Raw genomic sequence first — 25,469 nt, forward strand, 5'->3', positions numbered from 1 at the left:
AATCAAAAGTACCTCTATTTTTTCAAAATGAAACTAGTTAAAATAACAAAAATCATTTCAATGATATAGAAACAAGTTTCTTTTTTTTTTAATTCTTGATTCATTTTTCTCTAATAAATCAAGAAAAAACAAACATAACCATAAATTTATATCCATCATAAAGAAACCTCTACCATTTCATTTAAATATTGAATTCAGCCAAAAATCTAGAAGGATCTATTGGATCAATCAAGAGGACTTCAATGCTATATTTAAAAAATGAATTAAATCATAAATCATAAAAAATGAATTAAATCATAAATTGTTCAAATAAATAATAAAAATGATAGTTTAACATAATAAAAAAATTTAAACAACTAAATGAGAATGAGAGTAAAAAATGCAATTGGCATGGTTTGAACCCAAATCACCCAACCTACTCTTGCCCAAACATGCTTTACTTTGGATTTATGATGGGATCTGATGCATTTATGCTGGTATAGTGGTATTATCGTACCCTTTTTTTGTTTGAAGTTAAAAACTCTGACAAAGGGTATATTAGGGGAATCCTCCTCTAAATGAAAGTTCAGGGGGTATTTGTCACTCACTCCATAGTAAAATAGTAAAGGGGTCTTTGTAATTTTTACCCTTAATAAACTTAGGGTTTTTGTTCCGTCCTACTTGCCAGGTGGCTGATGGATGAATATGCCACACGACAAGAGGTGATTTGGCAGTCTTGAGGAGCTTCTGGCAGTGTGCATCGTTTTCCTACACGGCTCCCGCCTGGCGAACCAGTACCAGTACCGTGAATTCTTGATTGATTAGGTTTTAGGCTTCTAGCTTCTGGGGTGTTTTCCCTTTTGGGTTTCTGTAACGAATTTACCAATTTGGTGCGTCCGTCTCTTTGGATGGCCATGTGATATAACGCCCACTTGCATTTGCGGCGGGGCTGGCTACATAGTTCATACCGCCTTCAGAATCTTTCTTCTCAGCTTCATCTGGGTTTTATACTTTTATTCTACAGTCCTTGCTTGCATACTCTCCGTTCCGAACGGGTTTAATACTTCGATGGCTGCATGTAAGCTCTCTTTCTGTCTCTGTCTCTGTGTCTGTCTCTGTCTCTCTCTCTGTCTCTGTCTCTCTCTCTGTCTCTGTCTCTGTCTCTGTCTCTCTTCTCTGAAATGTTTATTTTCTATGCAGATTTTGGATTTCATTATGTTTTGTAAATCTGAAATGGGTGTCCGAGGAATCAAGTTTTTGTTAGGTTACAATCCTACAGTTTGAGAATTTTTGGAGAGAGTTCTTCTGTTTACTGTTATTGTTGCTTTTGTTTTGATTTTTTTTTCTTTTGTTGGAAGGTTATTCTCATCTTTGCCATCAATTTGTTGGGAATTCTTGTTTATTTTCTTTTATTTTCCATCCTTAATCAATAATCATATTACGAAGAGTACGATAGTCTGTTTAGGAGTGAATTTTTCTCCTCCCAAAATTAACACAATTGTCCTTTTCAATAGAAAAAATCGAAATTACCGTGGTTACTGGTCTTAAGACTATAGTAGCTCGCTTCTACGCAGATTCCACATTTGTTCTGAATTTGAAATGCAAATGTCTTTGGAATGAAGTCCTGTATCTCATATTGAGCTACCCATTTCAATAAATAAGTTTCTGTATTTCAGGGAAAAACATGAAAGAAATATGGGCTTCTGAATCTATTTACAAGTGGTGCATTTTGTTCTCATGACTTTCAACATATAACCAGGTTGTTAGGGTTTTCTCAAGGAGGACTAATGTGCAAGAACTTTTAAGAGGAAAAAAATCCAAAACGGTTTATTTTGTTCTCTTATTTGACATAATCCCTACAAACTTGGGTTTCATGGCATTTTCTCTTTTATTTTTGGGAAAGGAGAGAGTTTCTTGTATTACATGTCAAAAAACTGCATGCATCCATGTACACATATAGCCAATATACTACAACAAGCTATTCAGTAGAATGCTTTGTAGCTTCTGTAAAGAAAAGAAAAAGCTTTTGAATCTATTTTTCTATTTTACCTTAAAATGTTCAATTTTTTTGGGTGTGGTTGAGTTATGGACTCCTCCCCCCCCCCCAAAAAAAAAAAAAAAAAGGAGAGTTATGGACTCCATGTGTGGTTTTCTGCTTCTTTAATTATATGTATCGTTCTTGGGTGGACTTCTAGGGGCCATTGCTTCATCTAATGGAAAATCTAAGGCTGACATGTGTCAGAATGCAGGTTTATATCTGAGAGAAGCTACTTTGTGCTAAAAATGCCAAATGTTTAGTCTATATCCAATTCACCCCTCCCATGACTCTAGAAAGCTGGGAGCATAGGACCAAATGAATGTGTAGAGGAATGGAGAAGTATGGGCAATCCTACAAAGATTAGCAAGTTGGACTTGCAGAATGTAAAATTGAGTTGCTGAAATTTCTTCATGTACTTTATTTTATTTTATTTTCCCTAGACACGAAATGACTCAGGAGGGGGTGGAAGACCTACACCAGAGTATGTTTGAAATCTAGTTTGTAAGGGGCTTCATCAAGAAGACCCAAACTCTGCGTGGGCTCTTGAAGGAATTGCATTTCTCCTAGGAAAACCAAAGGAAATTTCTTCTTTCCAACAACTTCATTCTTTCTAAGCAGTTTTATCAATGTGGTGAGGTGATGACTAGTTGTTTTGGTCTCTCTAGTTGATGCAATGATCAGTGAATGCTTTGGTGCTTTCAATAAAAAAAAATATTTTCTGAATTTAAGATATAGGATCAATTTTATAAATAAGTTAATAAAAACTACAATTATGCAAAAAAAAATAATATTGGACATGTTTTGCAAATATGAAAAAGTTAGGCTAGATAGTCTAGGATAGGGAATTACAGCCTTTGTTTTCCAAAAAATGAGTGAAGTCATGGCTATTTGATGTGGCCTTTGTTTTTAGCAACTCCACATTAGCACTTCATTGGTTAGTAGAAAATTTAAAGGAACTTCATTGCCTTATTTTATTTAATGCATATTTTTTCTATCTTATATACTATCAGCTAATCTTGTTCCATCACAAATATCTGACATAACAATATGATAATAACAAAATACAGGCATATTTATAATATTTCAACTAATTATAAATACAAACAATCAAATAATTAGAAATATTTTTATCCCAGTCTGTTTGCAATAGCCCAAAATAAAGAGGCCAGAATAAGTGATTGCTTTGAGGTAGCTGACAATCAGATGGTGTGGAGTCCATGTTTCAGAAGGAATGTTAATGACTGGGATTTACACAATATGGTGGCCCTTCTGGATGCTTTACATCACTCCAGTATTCATCCTCTTGGGAATGATTGTATGTGGTTGAATGGGGACAACTCAGGAAAATTCACTGTTAAATCTTTTAATCACATCTTGTCCAAACATTCTTGTATACTAAGTTCTTTTATTTTATTTTTACAAAATTGGCACTTACTTCCTCTAGGTGTGCACCTCAAATTGCACCTTCTGCCTCATGCTTTAGGAGGGAAGCACCTTATTTGTGATTCTTGCTTTTAAAACACTGGTATTATATTGATAAAAAATACTGGTATTATGCTTATATGAAATTAGGAAAGGCAATTTGAGTTTCTTATTTAAAACTCTGCAATCTCAATTGGAGCTATATTAGGTTTATAGATAATCTCATAAAAGGTTATCTTGTGTAGATGTACATGTATCTTGTTCAACATCATCATCATCATCATCATGAATTTATGATGTAAGCCTTGTCCCAGCTATATGGGATCGGCTACATGAATCCTGTTTCATGATTCCATTCTGTGCAGTGCCATATCCATTGCTAAATTTTGAGCCCTTAAACCATTTCTTACTGCTTCATTTATGTTTCAGTTCTTATTTCAGGTAATTTAGGATGTGTTTCAAATGCTAGACTGTCCAGCTTCTACATGGACTTTGGTAGAACCAGATCTGCTAGTATGCAAACATCCTATGCAATTAGAAGTTGGGGGAGGCAGAAACAACCACAATATGCAGGTTTTATATCAACAAAGCAAAAGAAGCCATTATCTGTAAGCTGCAGCTCATCTTCTGAAGTTGAAAGTATGTTCTTTTTTTCTAATAAATCTAGTTGTTTACATCTTCTGCTTGCCATAATCAATAATGCATTCACTTCCAGCCTTGGTGATTAGAGAACAAGTAAATTAATTGGGAGGCATCTTTTCTTTGATGCCCTTTATAGGGTGAAAGGTTCTTTCCAAATGGATTTCTGTGGTAGACCCATCTTCATGGTTCAGCATGTGAGGACTGATATGATTCTTTACTCTTGATGACTTGTCAAAAGTTATTTATGTGATGAAGGAGTAGTGAGTATTGCTTCATTTCTCTTTCATATCAAAATTCAAACATTTAGGTTCATACTGTTACTTGTCAGAGCGTTATGTGTGTTTGGTTTATTGTCCGAACCCATCTCTTTTGATCCTTTCCTGGAAGATAATGGGTTTCAATCATATGGCAATTTAAGTTCACGTGTCCTAACCCAGTTATTGAATTCTCAAATTGTGTGTTTTCCTCCTACCTGTTGGTCCTACTTTCTTGTCAATTGTAGGATTGCTGGAATGGCATTTTCTTTTCTTGTTCTTTGAACATTCACTGTGCAAATGTGGTTTATAAATATCCACTAGCTCCAGCTGTACTCACATTCACTATAGAGTTTTTTTTTTTTCCGCTTTAAACATTACTAAATCATTTCCTTACCAAAAGAACATAGAAACTCTGATTTATAAAATCATTTTGTCTCCAAAGAGAAAGATCTATTAATTGAGTTACTATTCTTGATAGAGCCTAATGTAAGTGCCACCGTCTGAGTTGAATCCAAGTTTTTGAATGCTTTAGGCTCTTTGTTCATATGTTCATGTATTTGAATAACCGAATTATCACCTAATCTACCTTTGTTGATCAGCTGCTGCAGATTTAGATAGTTTGCAAGAGAAGAAATCCAATGGGATAACACGCCAAATCATCCCAAATTCAACTGAGGTGAGTAGCCATGTGTATTTATTTCTTCCATACCATTGATAAACTGTTGATTTCCTCTCTACTGCTTCTCCTGGAAGGTTTCTTAAACATCCAATTTGATAATATAGTTAGTTCTTCTCTTCCATGACTTTAGTGTGCTATTGTTTGCATGAGCACATTTACCTTGTTACTATGTGAAGTAACAGTTGTCAAACTATTTGAGAGTCAACATATATCTTGCACACTAGGGGAATACAATGTTCTTGTTAATTAGACCTAAACTCTCAGCATACTAATGATGACCTATGTTAATAGACACAGCATGGACAGGGTATTATACATGGAACTTTACACTAAAAATGAACTGTCAATGTAAGATAGATGGAAATATGGTTATTTATATTGTTCCACCACCAAGACAATGGAACCCATCGTTTAGTAGATTCCCACTTTGAAGTTTGAAGGTATAGACATGCCCTATGGATGATTCTTGTTAGGCATTTAAAATAAAAAGAATTCCACCAATATTTTTTTCTTGTTTTAAAGAAAGAAAAAATGAATGATTTTTTGTTGATATTGAAAGATAGATGAGTCCCATTTCAAATCATGCATTCGACATTTGTTTTCCATCTATTGAATAATCTTCATGTTGTTTACTTCTCATTCTGTTGTCAATTAGAACCTGAATCTGAAACTGTGAAGGTGGGGCACACATTTTATGGCTAGTTTAGTCACAAAATGATTTTTTTTTTCTTCTTTAAAGTTTAAGTATTCCTGATCTTCCTCTGAAAATTAAATCTCTTTGGCAACAATGAGTAGATGTCTCCCCTCCACCCCCCCCACACACATTGTAATTCTATTAGAAAGTCAAAGAAGTTGAGTATTAACCATAGGCAAGGTTTAAAATTTCGACATGATACACTCAATATGGGGCATATCGTATTGGATCTTTGAAAAGTCGATATGGGATATGGTGGGAAATAGGTGGTATCGTCTTTTTTTTCACCGTGTTGGACCCGTATCAGACTGTATTGGACATGTATTGGGGGGGGTGTTTGGTGGCGTATCGGGTGTATCAGTCAATTCACTGCAAAAAATGAAAAAAGGGGGCGGGGGAAGAAGGCTTCTTTCCCCTGAAATAATCCCTCTTTCACCCCCAAACGACTCTAGAACTCCAAACCTCATTCCTAGAGTGCTAGGTTTGAAAAAAAAAACACAAGAAACAGGTGTGAATCATCAAGGTTTTTGAAGATTCTTCAAGTTCTGAAAAATATTGCAAAAATAGGCAAGTTTTTTAGTTATAAATTATAGTTAAGCATAGGATTTTTTAATGAAATTTATAATTGACTACGATGTAGTTTTTCATAAAACCCATTAAACTATATTAATTTAATGTATGCATTACCTCATTAAGGCTTTATATTTAGTGTTATTGGTGTTATTTTTATGATTTTTTGAAGTATTTATAGTGTTTCCATGCGTATCAATGTGTATCTTAATTTTTCTTTGATACACATGAATATCCAACGCATATCCTGATACGTCTCTTAAAATTGCCTTTTTGATACACTTGGGTTTCCAATACTTTGAACCTTGACCTTAGGTTATATTCTTTTAGTAGAGACTATTTTCCCTGTTGAGCATATTGTTTTCCATCTTTTAATCAAAACCATTTCCCTAACTCAGGAAACAGTTATACAGGACCTATAAAATTCATGGTTATATCTGCTAAATGCATTGATAGAGATTAGGTTACATTTTGTATTTACAAATTTAGCTTCACAAATTACTATCTATAGTTCCTTTTTTTTGTTAGTTTTTCATGTAAAGAATAGCATTGTGTTGTAATATTTTATAGTTCTGCTGTCTAGTTCTTTATATCACTTTATATCTCTTTATGGACTTGGTAACTCAGACTTGTAACTTAGTACCAAGGACATTTGACCTAATATTATCTTTCTGTGTCTTAACTCTCTCCTAGTGTCTTAATCATAGAAATATACTCCTAATTCAGGCTTTCCAGTAATCAGTTCCAGTATTTTAATCCAAATAAATAAGAAATATTCCTGGTGAAAGCGAGGGGTTTGCATGTTTCACATCTTATATGTATACCACATCCATCTTCTTCTGGAAGGCCAGATTTTCCAATCAACTGATAGCATGACTGTGAGTTTTGTTTTACAAGAGTTGAAGTATACTACACAATTGAGTTTGCTTATGCTAGAGTGTCTTGTCAGAAATAGGAGCCATTGATGTATCTTACACCACCCTGATTTTTCTCTGTCACAAGTGTTAAAATATCTCTCATCCATGTTTCAGATACTGCAGATGTTGATCTGATTTTACTTCATCCATAACTTTTTTTTAATGAATTTCTTCCTTAACGTTTTTCAGGTGCAAGCTTTGCTCACAGAAATCTGTGATACCACTTACATTGCAGAATTTGAGTTGAAAGTAAACAGTTCTTGACTTTAGAACTTAAGCCACAATCTTGATTTAGTTTTATATATATATATATATATATTTTTTTTTTCTACTTTATTTTATCACTTCATGCCTTTTGGTATGCCTAGCTTGCTGGTTTTCGGCTATATGTGACAAGGGACGTGGCTGGAAAAAGTGCACCTCCACCTCCTCCAAGCTCTTTACCTGCCAATGTTAGTACGACCTCAGATGCTCCTGCTTTAAATGGGTCAGTTTCTACACCCTCGCTAGCCATAGCCAAAGCAGTTCCTTCTTCAGGAGAAATTCAGAGAATGCTCAATAAGGATACAGATGAAAGCCTGGTGATACTACAGTCCCCAAAGGTGAGTCTGAATATTAATTACTGTTTTTTATTCTTAAGGTCTTGGTACTAAAACTATTGTGATGCAGGTTGGATATTTTAGGAGATCTAGAACAATCAAAGGGAAGCGTGCACCTCCATCCTGTCAAGAGGTATACCAGTCGCCATCAACAAACATCACTTGTAGATTGTTCTTTTCAGTAATCTGGAATATTTGACTCTGAATGTCTGTAAGGTCCATTTTCTGACACAATTTGGAAAAATCAAAAGGTTTGATACTTGAATTAAATTACCAAATTTTAGGATGTTTGTTGGGGTGGAGGATGGAAAGGAAACTATGGGTTTAATTGGTTTGCTCTTAAACTCCATCAAAGGCCATCAAAGGGAACAATTGTTCTTAAACTATTGGTTTAATTGGGGTCTTGGAAGGGGTGGACTGGATATGGTCCTAACCTTTGGCATATTTTTTACACAGAGTAGCTGCTCTCTTGACAAACCCTCATTCTCAATGCTTGATTGCACGGGATTTTACCATTACACCAAGTAATGGCCCCTAGTGTATTAACTCCATCACAGTTTATGAAAATGAAAAATATAGGTTGATTTTAATTTTACTGTTTTTTTGGGTGGTTGTGATCTTTGAGTTATTTTGATATTCTCAAACACACTTCAATAGGGCTACTTCCCCATCAACTGTACCATTGTCCTTATCAAATTCGAATGGAGAATAATCATTTATAGGCTTCTTATTTTATTGTCTTTAACTTGGAAATGGATATGGAAGGCACATGTTTCATCCAAGGTTTCTTTCTTCATTATGGAAGCTAGATCATTAGCAGCTAGGATTTCTTTCAGTTAGGTTTTGGGATCAGCTTGCTCCCTAGTAGATGGCATACTAAGGGATGTTGTAGTGAGAGGAGGCTTCACATTGAGGGATGAGTATGCTGGATTAGGATATGTATTGGTTGACATGTTTGTGGATCATCCTTGAGAAGTGTTATGGCACTTCCTCTCACATCTAATGAAGGTAGGTTTCTTGTATCTCCAGGAAACCTAATAGCAGCCATGGCCTATTGAGATGTCATTTGTTGATAATTGTGGAATGTGGACAATCAAGATAGTGAGATATTGAAAATTATCAAAATTTCCAAGACTAGTATGCCTATAGAGAGCTTATGGAGGCCTTAACCAAGGGAGTGAAATTGTCCTAAAATTTCAGAAGATTAAGGTAGAAAGGAGATTCATGGATGAAGAGGTGCAAAGTAGGGGTGCTCATGGTTTGGTTAGCTGAACCATGGGCTTATTTTTGAAACCAAACTGGGATTACCGGTTTTTGGAAAATTGGTAACCAAAGCGGATCGGTTAACCGGTCGACTGGTTTGGTTAACCATTAGTTCAGTTTGTCATTTTTTTATTATTTTCAATATATATTATAAAAAAAATATATAAAAATAAAATACTAGAAATATATATAAAATATTATATTTTAAATAATAAATAATATATTATTTATTATAAATATATATTTATATATAATTCATATTTGTTAATTTATAATGTATAGAAAATATAAAATGTAATATATATAATATACATAATATATATTGGTTGGTTCGGTTAACTGCCGGTTTTCTATTTTGGTTAATTGAAAGTCTGAAACCAAACTAGTACCTTTGGTTTTTTTTTTTTTTAAATACCGAACCGTAACCAAACCGATCGGTTCGGTTTATCGGTTTTTCTTGCTCACCCCAGTGCCATAGTTGTCAAGGCGACGCCTAGGCGACAAGGCGCACTTTGAGGCTCACCTCGCTTAATCGCCATACAGTTTTGTACTATGTATTATAAAATACTTTTTTATTGTTTATTTTTTGACATTATACTAATAAAATAGGCACTATTAAACTAAAATATTCATTTTGTGTGTTTATATACTAATTTCTTTTTATTATTTTCTTATTTGTTAGGGTTTAATCAATATAAACATTGCTATATGCTGTATTGAACCCCCAAAGACTTTAAAACCTGAACCAGTAAGTAAGGAAGAACTTAAAATTTTGTCTAATCAACACATTTTCCTTTCTTCTTTTCCTATAACAAAACTAAGGGTTCAGCCCCTATATTTTTTGAATTTTCTTTTCCTTCTTTTTCTTCTCATGAATATGTTGATTTTCTATACTTTAACATGAACTCTATACTTTTCTTATGAAAATTATGAATAATTCTTAAAGAAATATGGTTATGGTACATAGGGAACTACCTTAGGATCTATGTTTTCTACATAAAAAAAATCCATCGCCTAGGTGACTAGGCGACAAGGCACCCCCCTGTCACCTAGCCTCGCCTTGGCACCTTGAAAACTATACCTAGTGCAGAGTGCTTTTTTTTCCTCAATGGTATTTTCAATGGTCTTATTTCAAGAGTATTGGGGTACAATGAAGAGTCCCATAAATGGATCTTTTTTTGTTATTTTTTTTGTGGAATCTGAAAATGACACCACTTCAAAGTCCTAATTTGCAAAAAGGAGCTTTGTGTTGAAAGATTATTGTCTCTTTATTCTAGTGAATCTACCAATGTTTTAAAAGGCGTGGGAGGTGTATGCCTGGAGGTGCTCCCAAAACGCCTTGAGGTGTATGCCAGAGGCGCTGACACCTCTGAGGCGTATGCCTCAAGTGTAAGAGGCATACACCTCTTGCGCTTTTTTCATGAGGTGTGCTAGAGGCGTACGTCTCATGCACCTCATGCACATCTTATATAAAAAGACAGAAAAAAGAAAAAAAAAGGAAAGGAAAGGAAAGGAAAGGAAAAGAAAGGGAAGGGAAAGAAAAAGAAAGAGAAGACAAAAGGAGAAAAGGAAAGAAAAGAAAAGGGAAGGGAAGAAAAGATAAGGGGAAAGAAAGTGGTTTGCCACTTTGCCCCTGTCTCTTCGGCTGGGGGGCTTCGCCCCCAGACCCCGCCCCCTTTTTGATGCAGCCCAATTTAGCCTCCATGTTTTAAAACATTGGAATCTACAACTTTATTGAAGAAAACCCTTTGGTAAGATGGATTAGATAGGTAATAATTGTGAGCAAAATCAGTTTTTAGAAGGTAAAAGGGTTCATTTTAAAATGGAAAAGGGTTGTCCAGGTGTCCTAAAATAATTTACTAGGAGTTAATAGTCATAAAGAAGTTGCTTTAGCAAACCAATCCCAAATTAAACAAAGATTTGCAACTGAAGAGCCCAACATGATTTAGAGTCCACACCCTACTATCCACACCCCCATCCCCAATAACCACAGAATTCAGCAATGTAAGTAAAGCAGACACACTGGGAATTTTAGATTCTCTAAGGCTTCTAGTGAAGCCCAAGTTCCAGGTCAACTCGAGAGGGGAGAGTGGGGGACTAATAAATTCTAACACTGGTCTACCTTTGAGATTGGAAAGAGTGTAAAGAGAGGGAAAAGTCTCCTTCAAAGGGGATTCCCTGAGCCAAATATCTTCTCAAAACCTAGTTTTCTGACCCATGACAAAGTCATACCTGATATGGCTGAAGAAGTTAGGAAGAGAGTCATGGATGGATTTCCAAGGAGTAGCCATGACAAAGCCCATGCACACTTGCCACCACTTTATGCCAAAGCCTTAGGTACTCTTATGAGTCAGAGTTGCTGATAAAAAATAAATAAAAATAAAGAAGTTGCTTTATACTGTGTTTGGTATTCTGAGAATTATTATGGGTGTTTTCTGAATTTCATTTAAGTTAAAAATTGCACACATGCACTTCTAACTTGGTCCTAAAAAGGACTTAATAGAAGATAAGAAAAAGAAGCTGTATCTCCTTATAATTTATTCGATAATTAACTTCTACCTGTCTGTACGGACAGGACCTTCAGATTTATGAAGTAACCATAATTGGCCTTTTTCCTTTTTATCATAACCAAAGGAGAGAAGACCTTATTTTTCTGGAAGTCAAACACACCCTTTGTATTCCCTGGGTTCCTTTGGAATGGTGATGCCATGGCCATTCCTTGGGAAATCACAGGCTAGCTGGTATTTAATGAATCTTTACCAATCTCAATAGTAGCACATTAGGTCTTCAATGGCCCCATTACAGATCCAGACCTCCAGTGAATTGTATCTAATTAAGCTTCTCTGACTCTAGAATTTCTAAGAGAATGTGACTCTCCTCTTTGACCATTAAAGGTGATTCAGCAAATGATATTGGTTGGAGTAGGAGAGTAGAAAGCAGACCATAGAGATTGGCCCATTTCCATAATGGAAACAGAGAAATCTTATCATCTTTGAACATCCAAACCGGGTGGATCATAAGAGAGATGAATACAATTGCTGATTACAGGAAAATCATCTTTGTATACGACACTGAACAGCTATTTAACTTATTTTTATTTCCAGGGGAGGGTTGTTGGGAGCTAACTTGTTCTGTTTTACACATCATTTTATATCTTCTCATGCATACCTCTTCTTCTTTGCATCCGATACAATCTTAAATTAGCATTTTTTAAATAAAATAAAAGAGTAGATGACGAAAAGAAAAATAAATATAAATATATAAAATATCTATTGATATAGCCTTTCTGTCATTTCCAGAAACAAGTAGTGAAGGAAGGCCAAGTACTTTGCTTTATTGAACAGCTTGGTGGCCAGATCCCGATTGAGGTTTGGATCCTAAGTTCTATTACTTTTATGGTTCTTTTTGTTTATGGCCACTTGGCCAGAAACAAGTAGTTTTGCACGTCCCTTGGACTAGTTGTTTTCTTTCTTTTACTTAAAAAAGAGTAAAGTTTCATGTCATTATTGCTAAAAATAACAAATGCTGATTCTGGACTATCATTTTCCAGTCTGATGTTTCTGGGGAAGTTATAAAGATACTGAGAGACGATGGTGGTATGTCTGGTCTTGTTTCTCTATCATTCCACTCTATGTTCGAGTACTTTATTGTATCATGTTTTTACTTGGTTTCTCTGCTTACAGAGCCTGTTGGATATGGTGATGCTCTTATTGCCATTCTCCCCTCTTTTCCTGGAATCAAGAAACTTCAGTAGGCAATTTGGATCGAGAAAACAGCTTCTATTAACACATTGTTATGTTATTGAGACTTCTATATGCATCATTTATACAGACTATTTATTCGATTTATTTGTTTTATTTATCATGTTTTGCTTGGAGTTGGAACCTACATTACTTGTCATGTGACAAATGTCATGACAACTAGGATTGATGAACAAATAAGAATTGTTAATGGCACGAGCTCTCATTACTGCACCACCTTGATTCATCCATTCTCCTAGATTTCAGATTGGCGCCCCACGTCACATGCACATCTCAACGTGGGAACATCTCCCATACCTGTCGTGGGGAGATAGGTGTTCCCAATACAAGGTTGGGATGTGGTGTGGGGCGCCGATGCGAATTCCCTTGCCTATTTATCTACAGATTCTGACCTCAGAGGTGGGTATACATATTTGTATTTGTATTCCTTCCAAACTGAGCCTAAGTGACAACATGGTAAGAGAACTAAATGGGTAATTGTACAACAGAACTAAGCCCATCCTTAATCAATTTATGGCAATAGAATTAACTTTAAGTTGTTTCTGTGTTCCAATCTAAAAAGCTCTCTTATTCAATGAATTTCTTAGGATTGGGCTTGGGTTGTGAGATGTCAACCAGATGGTTGGTAAGGTTTCCTACCAGTTGTAGCGGAGATTTGGGATCGAATTTTACCTGCACTTCGGTTGGGAATGGGCTATCCCTTGTAGCCCTTCAGAAAAAACATATAAAAAAAAGGATTGGGCTTGCCCTACTCCTGCCTTGTCTGCCTAAGTTGCACCCCTAGTTTTTCCTACAGTGAATTGGACCTGTTTCCGGCTCTCATAATGGGCCAAAAGTTTTATAGGTGCAATTCGAATTGGCCCAAACTAACATCCGTTAAAAATTTGACAAAAAACCTAACCCAAGCCTACCTTATGGGAGACTGGACCTGCTCCTTACACAGGGCGCCTCACACTGACCTCACATGCATATCCTACCATACATTGAGAACATCTCCCATACTTATAAGTTATTATTCATATGAAATGTTTCCAATGCAGGATGGATGTACCTGTGAGGCGCCCATGTGTGAGGAGCAGATCTTGTTCCACCTTATGGAGTTGGGATCTGCTCCCAACAAAATGCGTCCATCAAAATCCAATACCTCACAATTCACCATGAGACTGGGACCCATCCTGACTGAGATGTGTTGGAATGTGCTTGTTGGGAGTAGATCCAGATTCCTACCGAAGGTATACCCCTAAAAAAACACTAGTTGTACTTGCATGTGCATTAGCGATTTCGTGTTTCTAGTACAGACATTCGGACGATGTAGACAACGTTTGATTGACGCGATCTAGTAATGTACGGTATTGATCATTTTGTGGGCCCCTTTTTGTTAGATGAGAGGTGAGACTCAAGATCACATCGGCGCCTCACATGCACATCTCATCGTGCATTGAGAACATCTCCCATCGGAAAATGTTTCCACTTTCCGATAATGTGATGTGGGGCGCTGATGTGAATTCGTGAGACCCGGCCAAAGTTAGTTGGCCACCAGAGAGGAAGGCGGGAAAAAGGTGAAAACCCTCGCAGCTTTGCGGTTTTCTTTTCTCAGAAAGCGATAATTTAATGTATACGGTCGATCCTCTTCTTCGCTGTTTTGGAACCGCACGATTGACTGGATCTGAGGATTTGCGCGGCGCAAAATTCTGGCTTCAGCTGCATCTTAGGGGTAATTTAGTCATTTAGAGAATTTAACCGTCCTAATTCGGTGGAATAATCACTATTCACTTGGAACTAGAGTTTTGGACGGTTCGGGGTTTTAGACTTTCCGTTTTTGTTCAACTGGAATTAGGGTTTTGTGGGTCTTGATTCTCGTTGAGAAGTAGGGTTTTTATATTTTAGGCTCGGCCGCTAGGGTTTTTGGGACCTTATTTTAACAAAGGTTGTTGGTGATTTTAGCACAGCTAGGGTTTTGGGCTTCCGGGGGCTTTATGGATACATCCTCTCCTCTTTGAACCAGTACAGCTGGTTGCATTTAAGGTTTTCAGTTATTTTTTTATCCTCATCTTCTTGTTGGGATTCTGCATTATCTCTCTGATTGGGGTGTTGAATTTGATCGTGGTTTCTTTACATCTCTCACAATAGTTGAACTTCTGATCAATTACTTATCTGTTATTTTTCTTCACTTGAAAAATCCTCCACCCTAGTTTTGGCTGAACTCTCATTTATATTAGTATATTTTCTGGTCATTTCCTCTTCTGGGTTTCCGAAATTTTATTGGTGTCTGTGTTTTCTCTGCCATTATTCCTCTGCTTCATCTTTTACATAACCAAAAACCCAGAAAACGGATCCTATATCTACCAATATGAGTGTTCCTGCTCCTCCCCCGTCATTCTTCATGCCACCTTTTGCTGCCGGCGGCGATGCAATAGGATTCTGGCCTCAACTCCCCGTCGATAATGAAAACTCAGAACCTGCTTCTCGTGCGGACTTCCCGCCATTGAAGAGGCCCAGAAGTTTCGAAGATGTCCCCTCAAATTCCTTGAACAACCCGCTTCCGAATCCGAGGGTGCTCCCGCCGAACCCTCCAGTTAACAAAGGAATAAGCAGAATCTTCTTCAAAACCCGTCTCTGTTCTAGATTCAAGGCGGGTACCTGCCCGTATGGGAGCAACTGCAACTTCGCCCATGGAATCGATGATATCCGGAAGCCCCCACCGAATTGGCAGGAAATAGTTGCTGCCCACGCCCACGAGGAAGATCGAGCGGCCGGGAATTGGGATGAAGATCAGAGAATCATCAGTAAGTTGAAGCTATGCAAAAAGTTTTGCAGTGGTGAGGAATGCCCATATGGGGAAAGATGCAATTTCCTTCACGAGGATCCATCGAAGTTCAGGGAAGATTCCGGTAGGTTTAGGGAGAGCTCGGCAATAAGCATTGGGACTACAGGATCTCCAGGGGGTAATGGAACTGGGGTTGATCAACAGGAAGTTAATGGGTCTGGAAATTCCAGCTTTGATGTGAACCGGATGAATCCGAAGCCTGTGTTTTGGAAGACAAGGATCTGTAACAAGTGGGAGACAACTGGTCACTGCCCCTTCGGTGAGAAATGTCACTTCGCTCATGGGCAAGCTGGTAATTTTAGCGGCATCTAATTTTTCTTTGTTTCTACTTTCTGGAGATCCATTAACTATGCTCAAGACTATAGTTATCTGGGGAAGTAGTTCCTCAAACCAAAGCTCTGGCTTCCCCTCTGTTTTCAATTTTCAATCCCAATTTAGCAAATAACTAGCATTTTGATACATGTTTAAGAAGCATGGAATTCTCAACCCCTCTTCTGTGAACTGCCTGTAGCAAAGCTTTTGACCAGGTGGAAGTGATTCATGTTATTTTTCTTCCATAAAAAGACCGTGCTAGATTTATTTTCTTTCAAATTAAAAGATCTGTCAACATTGTATATCAGCATGTCTTCTTTTATGGCGTAGTTATACTGTTGTTGAACTGAATTCAGTGTGGAAAATTTTACACTTGTTGCTGTCGATATGAATAATCTAGGTTATACAGGCATGAATAGCTGTACTACCATGCTGATAAACATAAACACCCAAATGCATTTAATTGTTATTTCACTTGGGAGTAACCTTTTATGGTTCAATTTAGCTCCAAAGGTCGAATTAATGGGAAAGTTCTCCTTTTATGTGACTGCACCAAATACTTGTTTAATTTATGAATATTAAACCAAAGTATGAACTTTGTTATCTGTATCTGTTAACTGGATTTCTAATCATTTTGATTGGTGTGTTAAATGCAGAACTGCAGAAATATGGAGGCCATACTGAAGTAGAATCAGGAAATGCAGGCACCTTTCTGCCCAAACCTCTTCCTAATCTTGCCCAAGATGTATCACCTACTAGTACAGTGATAGGGGCTACCAGTAAGCAGCAGGTGCAGGGTAAAAAGTGCTTGCTGAAGTGGAAAGGACCTGAAAAGATTAGTCGCATTTATGCCGATTGGATTGATGATTTGCCCCTTGCTTACAATTCACCAAACAAAGTTGAGAGCTGATCCTCACATTCAAGTCGTGCTTCCCAGTTAAATTCAGATTTCTGTATGACCAGTTTTCATCAGGATTAGGAAATTTTGATAGGTTTTCACTTCGCAGTCCAGTGGATTTTTGACCATATAGTGATTTGGGTTTTGCTTTGCTTGAGAGAGATGGATAATTAGGTGAGATGTAATTCTTTTCCAATTTTGGTCATTGGATGGGGTTCCTAACCTCATCTAGCTATCTTCATTTTTGTTTTTCATTTCTTGATTGATTTTCTTGATTAAAGGTGAAGTTTAAATGTTCATAAATATAGATAAAAAGTAGCCATCAAATGTAAATTCTGGTTGCCTACGTTTGTATTCTTTCTCCCAATGTCAAGGCGCAGGTTTTATACATTTGCAGTTGAGTTTAGAATCCAATGTATGCAATTGGAAATATATATATATATATATATATATATATAGATAGATAGATAGATAGATAGATAGATAGATAGATAGATGGTTAATGAAAAGTGTTATTTTATCAAATGTTATCCAATTAATGCATGTGATGGAAGCATGAAAAAATCTCTATTGTGCATGAACTGAAAAGTGCAGCAAACCGAGAAGTCAGAACAATTGTAAAAAAACACAAGTAATTCATTTCTTCCCATCTAATTAACCATAATATAACATAATTCATAATCTGATAACAAGTCGTGCTTCCCAGTTAAATTCAGACTTCTGTATGACTAGTTTTCATCAGGATTAGGAAATTTTGATAGGTTTTCACTTCGCAGTCCAGTGGGTTTTTGACCATATAGTGATTTGGATTTTGCTTTGCTTGAGAGAGATGGATAATTAGGTGAGATGTAATTCTTTTCCAATTTTGGTCATTGGATGGGGTTCCTAACCTCATCTATCTATCTTCATTTTTGTTTTTCATTTCTTGATTGATTTTCTTGATTAAAGGTGAAGTTTAAATGTTCATAAATATAGTTTAGCCATCAAATGTAAATTCTGGTTGCCTACATTTATATTCTTTCTCCCAATGTTAAGGCGCAGGTTTTATACATTTGCAGTTGAGTTTAGAATCCAATGTATGCAATTGGAAATAGATAAATACATAGGATCCAGTGTTGGTTGGTTGATGAAAAGTGTTCTTTTATCAAATGTTATCCATGCTTTTATTACAGCATTGATGCAGAATCGAATCCTTAAAAAAAGGGGTCAAGGGGAGGTTATCAATGGTGCATGGCACCAAATGCCAACAAAAAAACGTGGCTAGTTGGTTCAACCTCTCAAGTGTTAAAATTAGGGATGAAAACGAATCCAGTTTTTCACATGTTATTTGAGGCTGGGTTATGAAAAGTTTGATTTGGCTTGGTCTAAATTGAGTTTTGAGTTCAAGCCTGAAAAAGTTTTGCGAGCCTAATTTTTATTATTTATACACAAATAATTTGTATTATATATAGGGTGGAATACAAAAACCTCCTCTGATGTTTCTGACAATCATAAAAACCACCCCTCGAGTTTCACTTTAACAAAACCTCCCCTGAACTTGTAAAAAACTCAACATAAACCTCCCCTCCATCAATATCCCAGACGGAAAACGTTTGTTTGATGCATTAGTTTTCTTAAATGCCCATTTTACCCTTTTTGTATAGGATGTCACATAAAATGAAATAAACTTTTAAATTAACCTATTTGCCGCCCTTTTTTCTCCCTAAAACACCATCCATTTCAAACTCATGGACTTAGATGCTTGTTTTGGTGTAAAATAGGTAAAATCATGGCATTCAGTACTTTCTTTTATAATGGTCTCTAATAGCTTGTTGAGTGCTAGGCCAAACTAACAACCAAGTGAAGAACCTTTAGAACACGCATTTGAACAAGAAGCTTGGGATAAGAAAGTAAAATGGCAAACTTGGTGTTTCTTCATCACTAACAAGCTTGAAAAGATGCAGTGAAATAGAGGAAGTTCTTAAGTTCTCCACGAATTCAAATTCTGATCTTCAACTACTAGTGACAACAACAATGCTAAGCCCGTCCAACCCAAAGTGAACTAAGCTTTCAAAACACTGTTGAAGCATTGAACAAACAAGATCCAATTGTCAGTGAATGTTTTGCGAGTTCTTTTTTGGCCTTTTATATATGATTTAAATTCAAATTCCCCTAGCTTGACAAATATCTCTCTCTCTCTCTCTCTGAGCAAGAAAAAAAGGGTAAATATTCCTTTGTTGTCGGTTTTAGTAGCCTCCAAAAGTAATGCATGGGTGTTATATTAACTTTCCATCTTTGAATAAGTGATGCATCCAAGCACTTAATTTTACTAGATAAACAATGTTTTGAATTCAAGCAAATGCAAATGAAATTGGAGTGGTTATTACGTATAATTAAACTGTCAAACAACCAAGGAGAAGGGTGCACAATGCACTCCTCTTTCCACTCAAAATGGATAACATGACGATTCTGAAGGAGTTGTGGTTCAAACTGGTTGGTTCAGACAAGACAGGGAGCATCATTGCCCCTCAGCTCAAGAGAGCTCTAGCATTTGGAAACCTAGAATTCCTTCTCTACATTGTCCATAGATGATCAGAATGTATGATTTTGATCAAAATGGAACAATGAGCATTGAAGAATTTGTTCCTTTTAACAAGTTTCTTCTTAAGGTTCAACAAGCTTTTTCAAACCTAGAAAGAGGTCGTGGGTTTCTTGTTCCTAATGATGTTTATGAGGCTTTGATAAAGGTTGGGTTTTTCCTAGACTCTCTTGTTTTTTATACAGTCTCTAAGAGCTTATATCAGAAGAAGAAAGGAAGATTCCGGGTGAATGATTTTATAGCACTTTGTATATTTTTACAGTTTGTTTACTACATGGGTTGCCAACTGTAGAATATGAGAAATCAAAGTACACCATGTTCTCCTCCTCATCTAAAGATACCCTCAAAATTCTTTTGGTATTTGAGGAAATTGTGGCAGATCTAAAGCGTTTTGGGTATGCATGAGTGTGAACTTCTTTCTTCATGACTATTCTAGTGCCTGGATTGAAAGTGAACACGAGATATGAGATCTGTTGTCCATATTTCTCTGTATAAGCATTATAAGTGTGTATTAATTGTTGGATTTCCAATGAACTAATGGACATGGTTGAGGTAAAAAAAATGGAGTGCTCTCTACCAAATTGATTTATCAACAATAAGAACTACTTGCTTTTACCGTAACAGGTTTGTATACCGTCTCCATGGCATATGTCTGAACTTGCTGAAGTTTTAGGTAAGGCACATAATATAAAATATAGCCTATGTTCAGCTTTATCTTTGTTCTAAACCATAATTTATTCTAAGTTCAGAAAACAAAAAGGCAGAAAAGGAGGAGCAGGCGGGCGTTGCATATTGTGTTTTTAATATATTTTTTGTGCTTCAAAGATGGAGTATTTGTGTCTGTGTCTTCTCGATCCCCATCGACATCGTATCATGAACCATCTGTCGCCAATGCAGCTGTAGGGAGAAAAAAGGGAGGCATGAGTTTGAACTCGATGGAGTTTTAGGGAGAAAAAGGGGTGGCATGAGTTTCAACTCGATGGAGTTTCAGGAAGAAAAAAGGGCAGCAAATGGGTTACTCAATTTAAAGTTTATTTCATTTTATGTGACATGGTATACAAAAAAGGTAAAATGGGCATTTAAGAAAACTAATGCAACCGTCTGGGATAGAGACAGAGGGGAGGGTTTTATGATTCTCAGAAACTTTAGGGGAGGTTTTTGTATTTTACCCTTATATATATAATTAATAGTATTTTATATATAACAAATATATAAAATTTATATATATATAGATAAGTTTTTTAATTTAATTACAATTTAAATTAAATTTTCCTTTTCTATTATTCTTATTGGATTAGCTCATTAGCTCATAGGAATCTATATACTTAATCAACAGTATTTTATGAATTACAGTATTTATAAATTAATTAACTATATTTTGTATATAATAAATATAACAAATATATATATAGATAAGTTTTTTAATAAATATAGTATTTAAATTGTAATTAAATTTTCTTTTTCTATTATTCTTATTGGATTAGCTCATTAGCTCATAGGAATCTACATACTCAATGCCTGCATGAAACCATAACAATGTCATAATTATTATCCTAATTGGATTATCTCATTAGCTCATAGGAATTTATATACTTAGTGCCTATAGGAAACCATAACAATGTCATAATTATATCCTAATTGCATTGTCTCATTAACTCATAAGAATCTATATACTTAATGCCTACAGGAAACAAGAACAATATCATATGGAAAAGTTATTTGCTATAAACTCTCTCAAATGATTAAAAAGCTTAAGATGATTATAGTAAGGAAAGAGCTTGACATATCTATAAAACGGAAAACTGCTATTAAATGAACATACCCAAAATGTCAACTTTTTGGTTAGCCATGCAAAGGTTTTTTTGATGAGATCTTCTATACTATTAAATGAACATACAAGTGTTGCTATGAGTATTTCATTTTGATCTTATCTTATACATTTGATTATATTACTATGTATGTTTTGCTTTTGGTACAACTTTTTCATTTATTATATATGTTATTGGAGCAATTATTTATTTGGGCAACACTTCCTTTGTATATTCAAACTTGAAAGAAAAAAGAAATTCTTTTATTAGACAAACAGTAAGTTGATGTACTATATGTTCATGCATATTGATAAGTATTATTTAATTTAACATCATTTTAAATATTATTATTTATTTATTTTTGACAGATTGGTTTCAATGAGGTTCACTTTATGGGATATATTTGTTGATGTTATTGAATCGCATGCTTTATAAATAAAAGAAGAATTTACAATTATTATTGGAAGTTGCGTAAAAGTTGTGCATTATAGACGTAACTTTATATTTTGATATATTTAAAATTAAAAATAATATAATTTTCTCTTACATTAAAGAATTTGACAACAAGACAAACTATAACGATTGTAAAGAACACAAAATTGTCTTTCAATTCCTTCACTACAGAGGATGAATTACTTCAATCATGATAAATAATATTTAATAATAATTGATATAATTGAACTATTTCTATGAATTAATTTAATATTTATTTGTTTACCTTACAGGTTTGATGACAATGAAAAAGCAATCAAGATGGTTTAACACTATTATAAAATGTGGAGAGTTTAAAGTAGTTTTTTTCATAGAAATTACATTAATAAAGTCTATTATTTTGTTACATTAATTACACTAATACATTAGTGATATCTATTTTTTTTGCTACATTATTTTATTTCACTTTTTTACCAAATTCCATGCGTCACACACGGGTCCCTACTAGTTAACCAGAATATAACATAATTCATAATCTTATAACTACTTATGAAAAGCTTCCACTCAAACTCAGGGCTGGCTTGTTGGTGTGTTAACTGGTTTATTACAGCGTTGATGTTGAAGCATTGACACAGAATCGAATCCCATAACCAGCACTTTAGGGAAAAAAAGGGTCAAGGGGAAATTATCAATGGTGCATGGCACCAAATACCAAAAAAACAAAACTTGGCCAGTTGGTTCAACCTCTCAAGTGTTACAACTAGGAATGAAAAACTTGGCTAATTGGTTCAACCTCTCAAGTGTTAAAACTAGGGATGAAAATGAATCCAGTTTTTCACATGTTATTTGAGGCCGGTTTATGAAAAGTTTAATTTGGCTTGGTCTAAATTGAGTTTTGAGTTCAAGTCCAATAAAGTTTTGCAAGCCTAATCAAGCTAGTTTATACATAAATAATCTTTATTATATATACATATATATATATATATAATGATACTTTACTATTTAAATAATTTTTATAATTCTTAAATATTTATATGTATAATTTTTATTTTTTATGGGAAGCTTATTTCATATTCGAGCTTGAGCCAAATTTGAATTCAAATCTCTAGCTTGAATCGAACTCGAACATGATGGACTTTTGGCAAGCCGAGCTCAGAATGAATTTGTCCACAGTTAAAACACTTAACAACATACTAGGTTTATAAGCAAATGGACTATAAAAAGGGGGTTGGTTCATCTCAATCCTGGCAGTGTTGGGCTTCGACCTTAGGTCTTGGACCGACATGGAACTTTTACCATCAAGCAATGCCTTATTTATGGTGGTGCATTGGGACTTGGGAGACGATGAGAGAAATGGCATGGTAAATTGGTTAGAGAACCTGGGTTTCAGAGGTTTCGTGCTAATTTGTGATGATTTTTGGGAGGGGTTGGTTGATTTGTTGAAGGGTTCAAGTCAATGTGTTGTAGGGGTGCAAGTCGAGCGGATTGGGTTGAGTTTATGGTCAACCTGGGCCTGACCCTAAAATTTGGGCTTAAAGCCTAAGCCCGAACTGAGCCCAAGGTCAAGCTCAATCTTCCCAACCCGAGCCTAGCCCGAATTGTAATTTAATGCACTCGGTTTGGGTTCGGGCCTAGGCCGGGCTCAGGTTGGTCAATGAACCCACTCTAAAATTGTACATATATTTACGTATACATGTAAGTATGTATGTATATAGGTAAATTAAATATGTATACAAATGTATATATACAAATATGTGTGCATATATATGTAAATATGTATGCAAAATTTACATATATATACATATGCATCTATATATATGTATAGTTGGATTGGGCTTGGGTCAGGTTCGGGCTACCTAAAGGCTAGACCCAGGCCTGATCTAAAAAATAAAAAAGCCTGATTTCTTGGACCCAAACCCGGCCTAAAGACTGAAAATCCAAACCCAGCCCGTGTAAAATTTTTGACTGGACGGATTGAGGCTCAGGCTGGGCCCGCCCAAGTTGCACCCCTAATGTGTTGTCTGCTGCCATTATAATGTAAAACTAAAAGTTGATGATTTATAATTCCAGTCTTTTATTTATGTACTTCTAAATCTGCTATGGCTTGTCAATTTATATTTTTCTTATTGTTTCTCTATTTCATGTTATTTTGTGAGATTATTGTGTTTAGAGCAGATATCCAGGTAATCCGTCTTAAATTTAAATGAGTGTTGACAAACTCACATATTTCTGCTTCCAATTTGCAAATTTTCCATTGGGACCAAATACTAATAGCTTGTCAGGTCATGCCAATTGATGGTGAAGTTGTGAACAGAGGGAGCTAGAACGTACTTCGACCCATGGTTTTCAAAACCAGATTGGACCGGATGGTTAGACCGGAAAAACTGGAAACTGGTCAGATGATTGGTTCCACTTTTTCTCAAAACTGGATTTTTGCAAAAAACGTTGATTTAATTAATAAATCACTGACGTGGGTGGTTGAACTGTTCGAATCGTTCAATGATTTTGACTATTTTTTATTTTTTATTAGAACGGGCCGATCGTTTGACCCGAGAATCAGACCCCTGACCGATTCAGTCTCGGGATCGGTTTTAAAAACATTGCTTCAACCCCTTTGATAAAAATAAAATGCTATTTTGACTAATGGTTTGTTTGCCCACTCCGGGTACATGCTAAATTGCATTTTCAATGTTGGTACTATATGTTTTATTATTATATTACTGACAAGTGATTTCAAGATCAATGTTGTAAGAATTGAATCGGACATAAAATCGGAATGTTCACTGACTCAGTTTTATCAATTAGCCCATTCGAACAGTGAAAACTGTTGCTTAATCTGGACCCTAAAATGGTTACTGGGTTAGCAGTTCATTCAACCATCCAATTTGTCCGAGCCCAATTCTGTATGGATAAGCTTAGCCTAAAATAGAGCCGTCAACGAGACTCTAAGAGTTTGAGATCCGATCTGAGTTTGAGATCCGATCTGACATGCGTTTGATTATACTGATTCGGGTGATGTGTTTATATATTTGGATTCAATCCGATTTGAATTTTGTAATCTGAATTTCATTAATAATTGATTGGATATAGATTCAAAAAATCTGAATTCAATTATATAATATTTATTGATTTGAATATATAAGTTATATAATTATATTTAAAAATATAGAAATATAATTTTCTATATTATATTGTATATAGCATTATATATAATAAATTCAGTTTGTTATATTTATACTAATTTGAAAAAATATTTTTTAATTTTCTATATTTAAAAACTAAAACGGTCGCATTAAATCCAAAGCTGATCTAAGTCTATTAGGATTTGTTGGAGAGAGATTCAAAATTTCAAGAGTCCACCTCCCTCCCTTTTGCTTTTGGCTTTTGTCTTTTCCTCTTCTCTCCTCTTGAATGTATGTGAAGACCTCTTGAGAAAAGGGTTGGTTTGAATATATCTATAAATTTGCTCTTTCTATGGGTAGAGACCCATAGGAGGAAGCAGTATATACGGCGGGGGGGTGCTTTTTACACATGCACATACTGAGCTGGGTCAGGTGTGGGTGTGCGTGCGCCACATCCTATCCTTTTATTGTTTGCCATTTTCTTTAATCGGTTTGAGCGTTTGAACTCAAGTTTGATTTTAATTTTTAAATGTTTTCTTTCTCTTATGTTTGTGTCTCTTTGAATTGGCGCTTGTTTTGGAGAGACACATCTCCCTGTCTATGAACGAATATCTCTATGTTTGTTCAGGTGACTAAAAGCACTCTATAAATAGAGTATTGGTTGACCCAAT

General features: G+C 35.5%; 2 protein-coding genes across 4 annotated transcripts; both read left to right on the plus strand.

Moving 5' to 3' along the window:
• Nucleotides 1-567: 567 nt before the first annotated feature.
• Nucleotides 568-13,034, plus strand: LOC104595346 (Single hybrid motif superfamily protein). 2 transcript variants are annotated; one of them, XM_010256045.3, is made up of 9 exons: nucleotides 568-1,057; nucleotides 3,869-4,078; nucleotides 4,938-5,014; nucleotides 7,388-7,447; nucleotides 7,567-7,800; nucleotides 7,868-7,930; nucleotides 12,360-12,428; nucleotides 12,611-12,656; nucleotides 12,744-13,034. In XM_010256045.3, the coding sequence occupies exons 1-9, from the start codon at nucleotides 1,048-1,050 to the stop codon at nucleotides 12,812-12,814; spliced, it is 840 nt and encodes a 279-aa protein (XP_010254347.1). In that variant the 5' UTR covers nucleotides 568-1,047; the 3' UTR covers nucleotides 12,815-13,034. The 2 variants fall into 2 exon arrangements, with proteins under 2 accessions (XP_010254347.1, XP_010254348.1); XM_010256046.3 differs by having other exon boundaries at nucleotides 915-1,057; nucleotides 3,881-4,078.
• Nucleotides 13,035-14,727: 1,693 nt separating this feature from the next.
• Nucleotides 14,728-17,186, plus strand: LOC104595347 (zinc finger CCCH domain-containing protein 39-like). 2 transcript variants are annotated; one of them, XM_010256047.3, is made up of 2 exons: nucleotides 14,728-15,940; nucleotides 16,617-17,186. In XM_010256047.3, exons 1-2 carry the CDS (start codon nucleotides 15,172-15,174, stop codon nucleotides 16,868-16,870), a joined length of 1,023 nt encoding a protein of 340 aa, XP_010254349.1. In that variant the 5' UTR covers nucleotides 14,728-15,171; the 3' UTR covers nucleotides 16,871-17,186. The 2 variants fall into 2 exon arrangements, with proteins under 2 accessions (XP_010254349.1, XP_010254350.1); XM_010256048.3 differs by having other exon boundaries at nucleotides 14,729-15,907.
• The last annotated feature ends 8,283 nt before the right edge of the window (nucleotides 17,187-25,469 follow it).

The sequence above is a fragment of the Nelumbo nucifera genome, chromosome 2, assembly GCF_055504915.1.
Source record: "Nelumbo nucifera cultivar China Antique chromosome 2, China Antique-T2T, whole genome shotgun sequence".
In the NCBI taxonomy this organism is placed as follows: domain Eukaryota; kingdom Viridiplantae; phylum Streptophyta; class Magnoliopsida; order Proteales; family Nelumbonaceae; genus Nelumbo; species Nelumbo nucifera.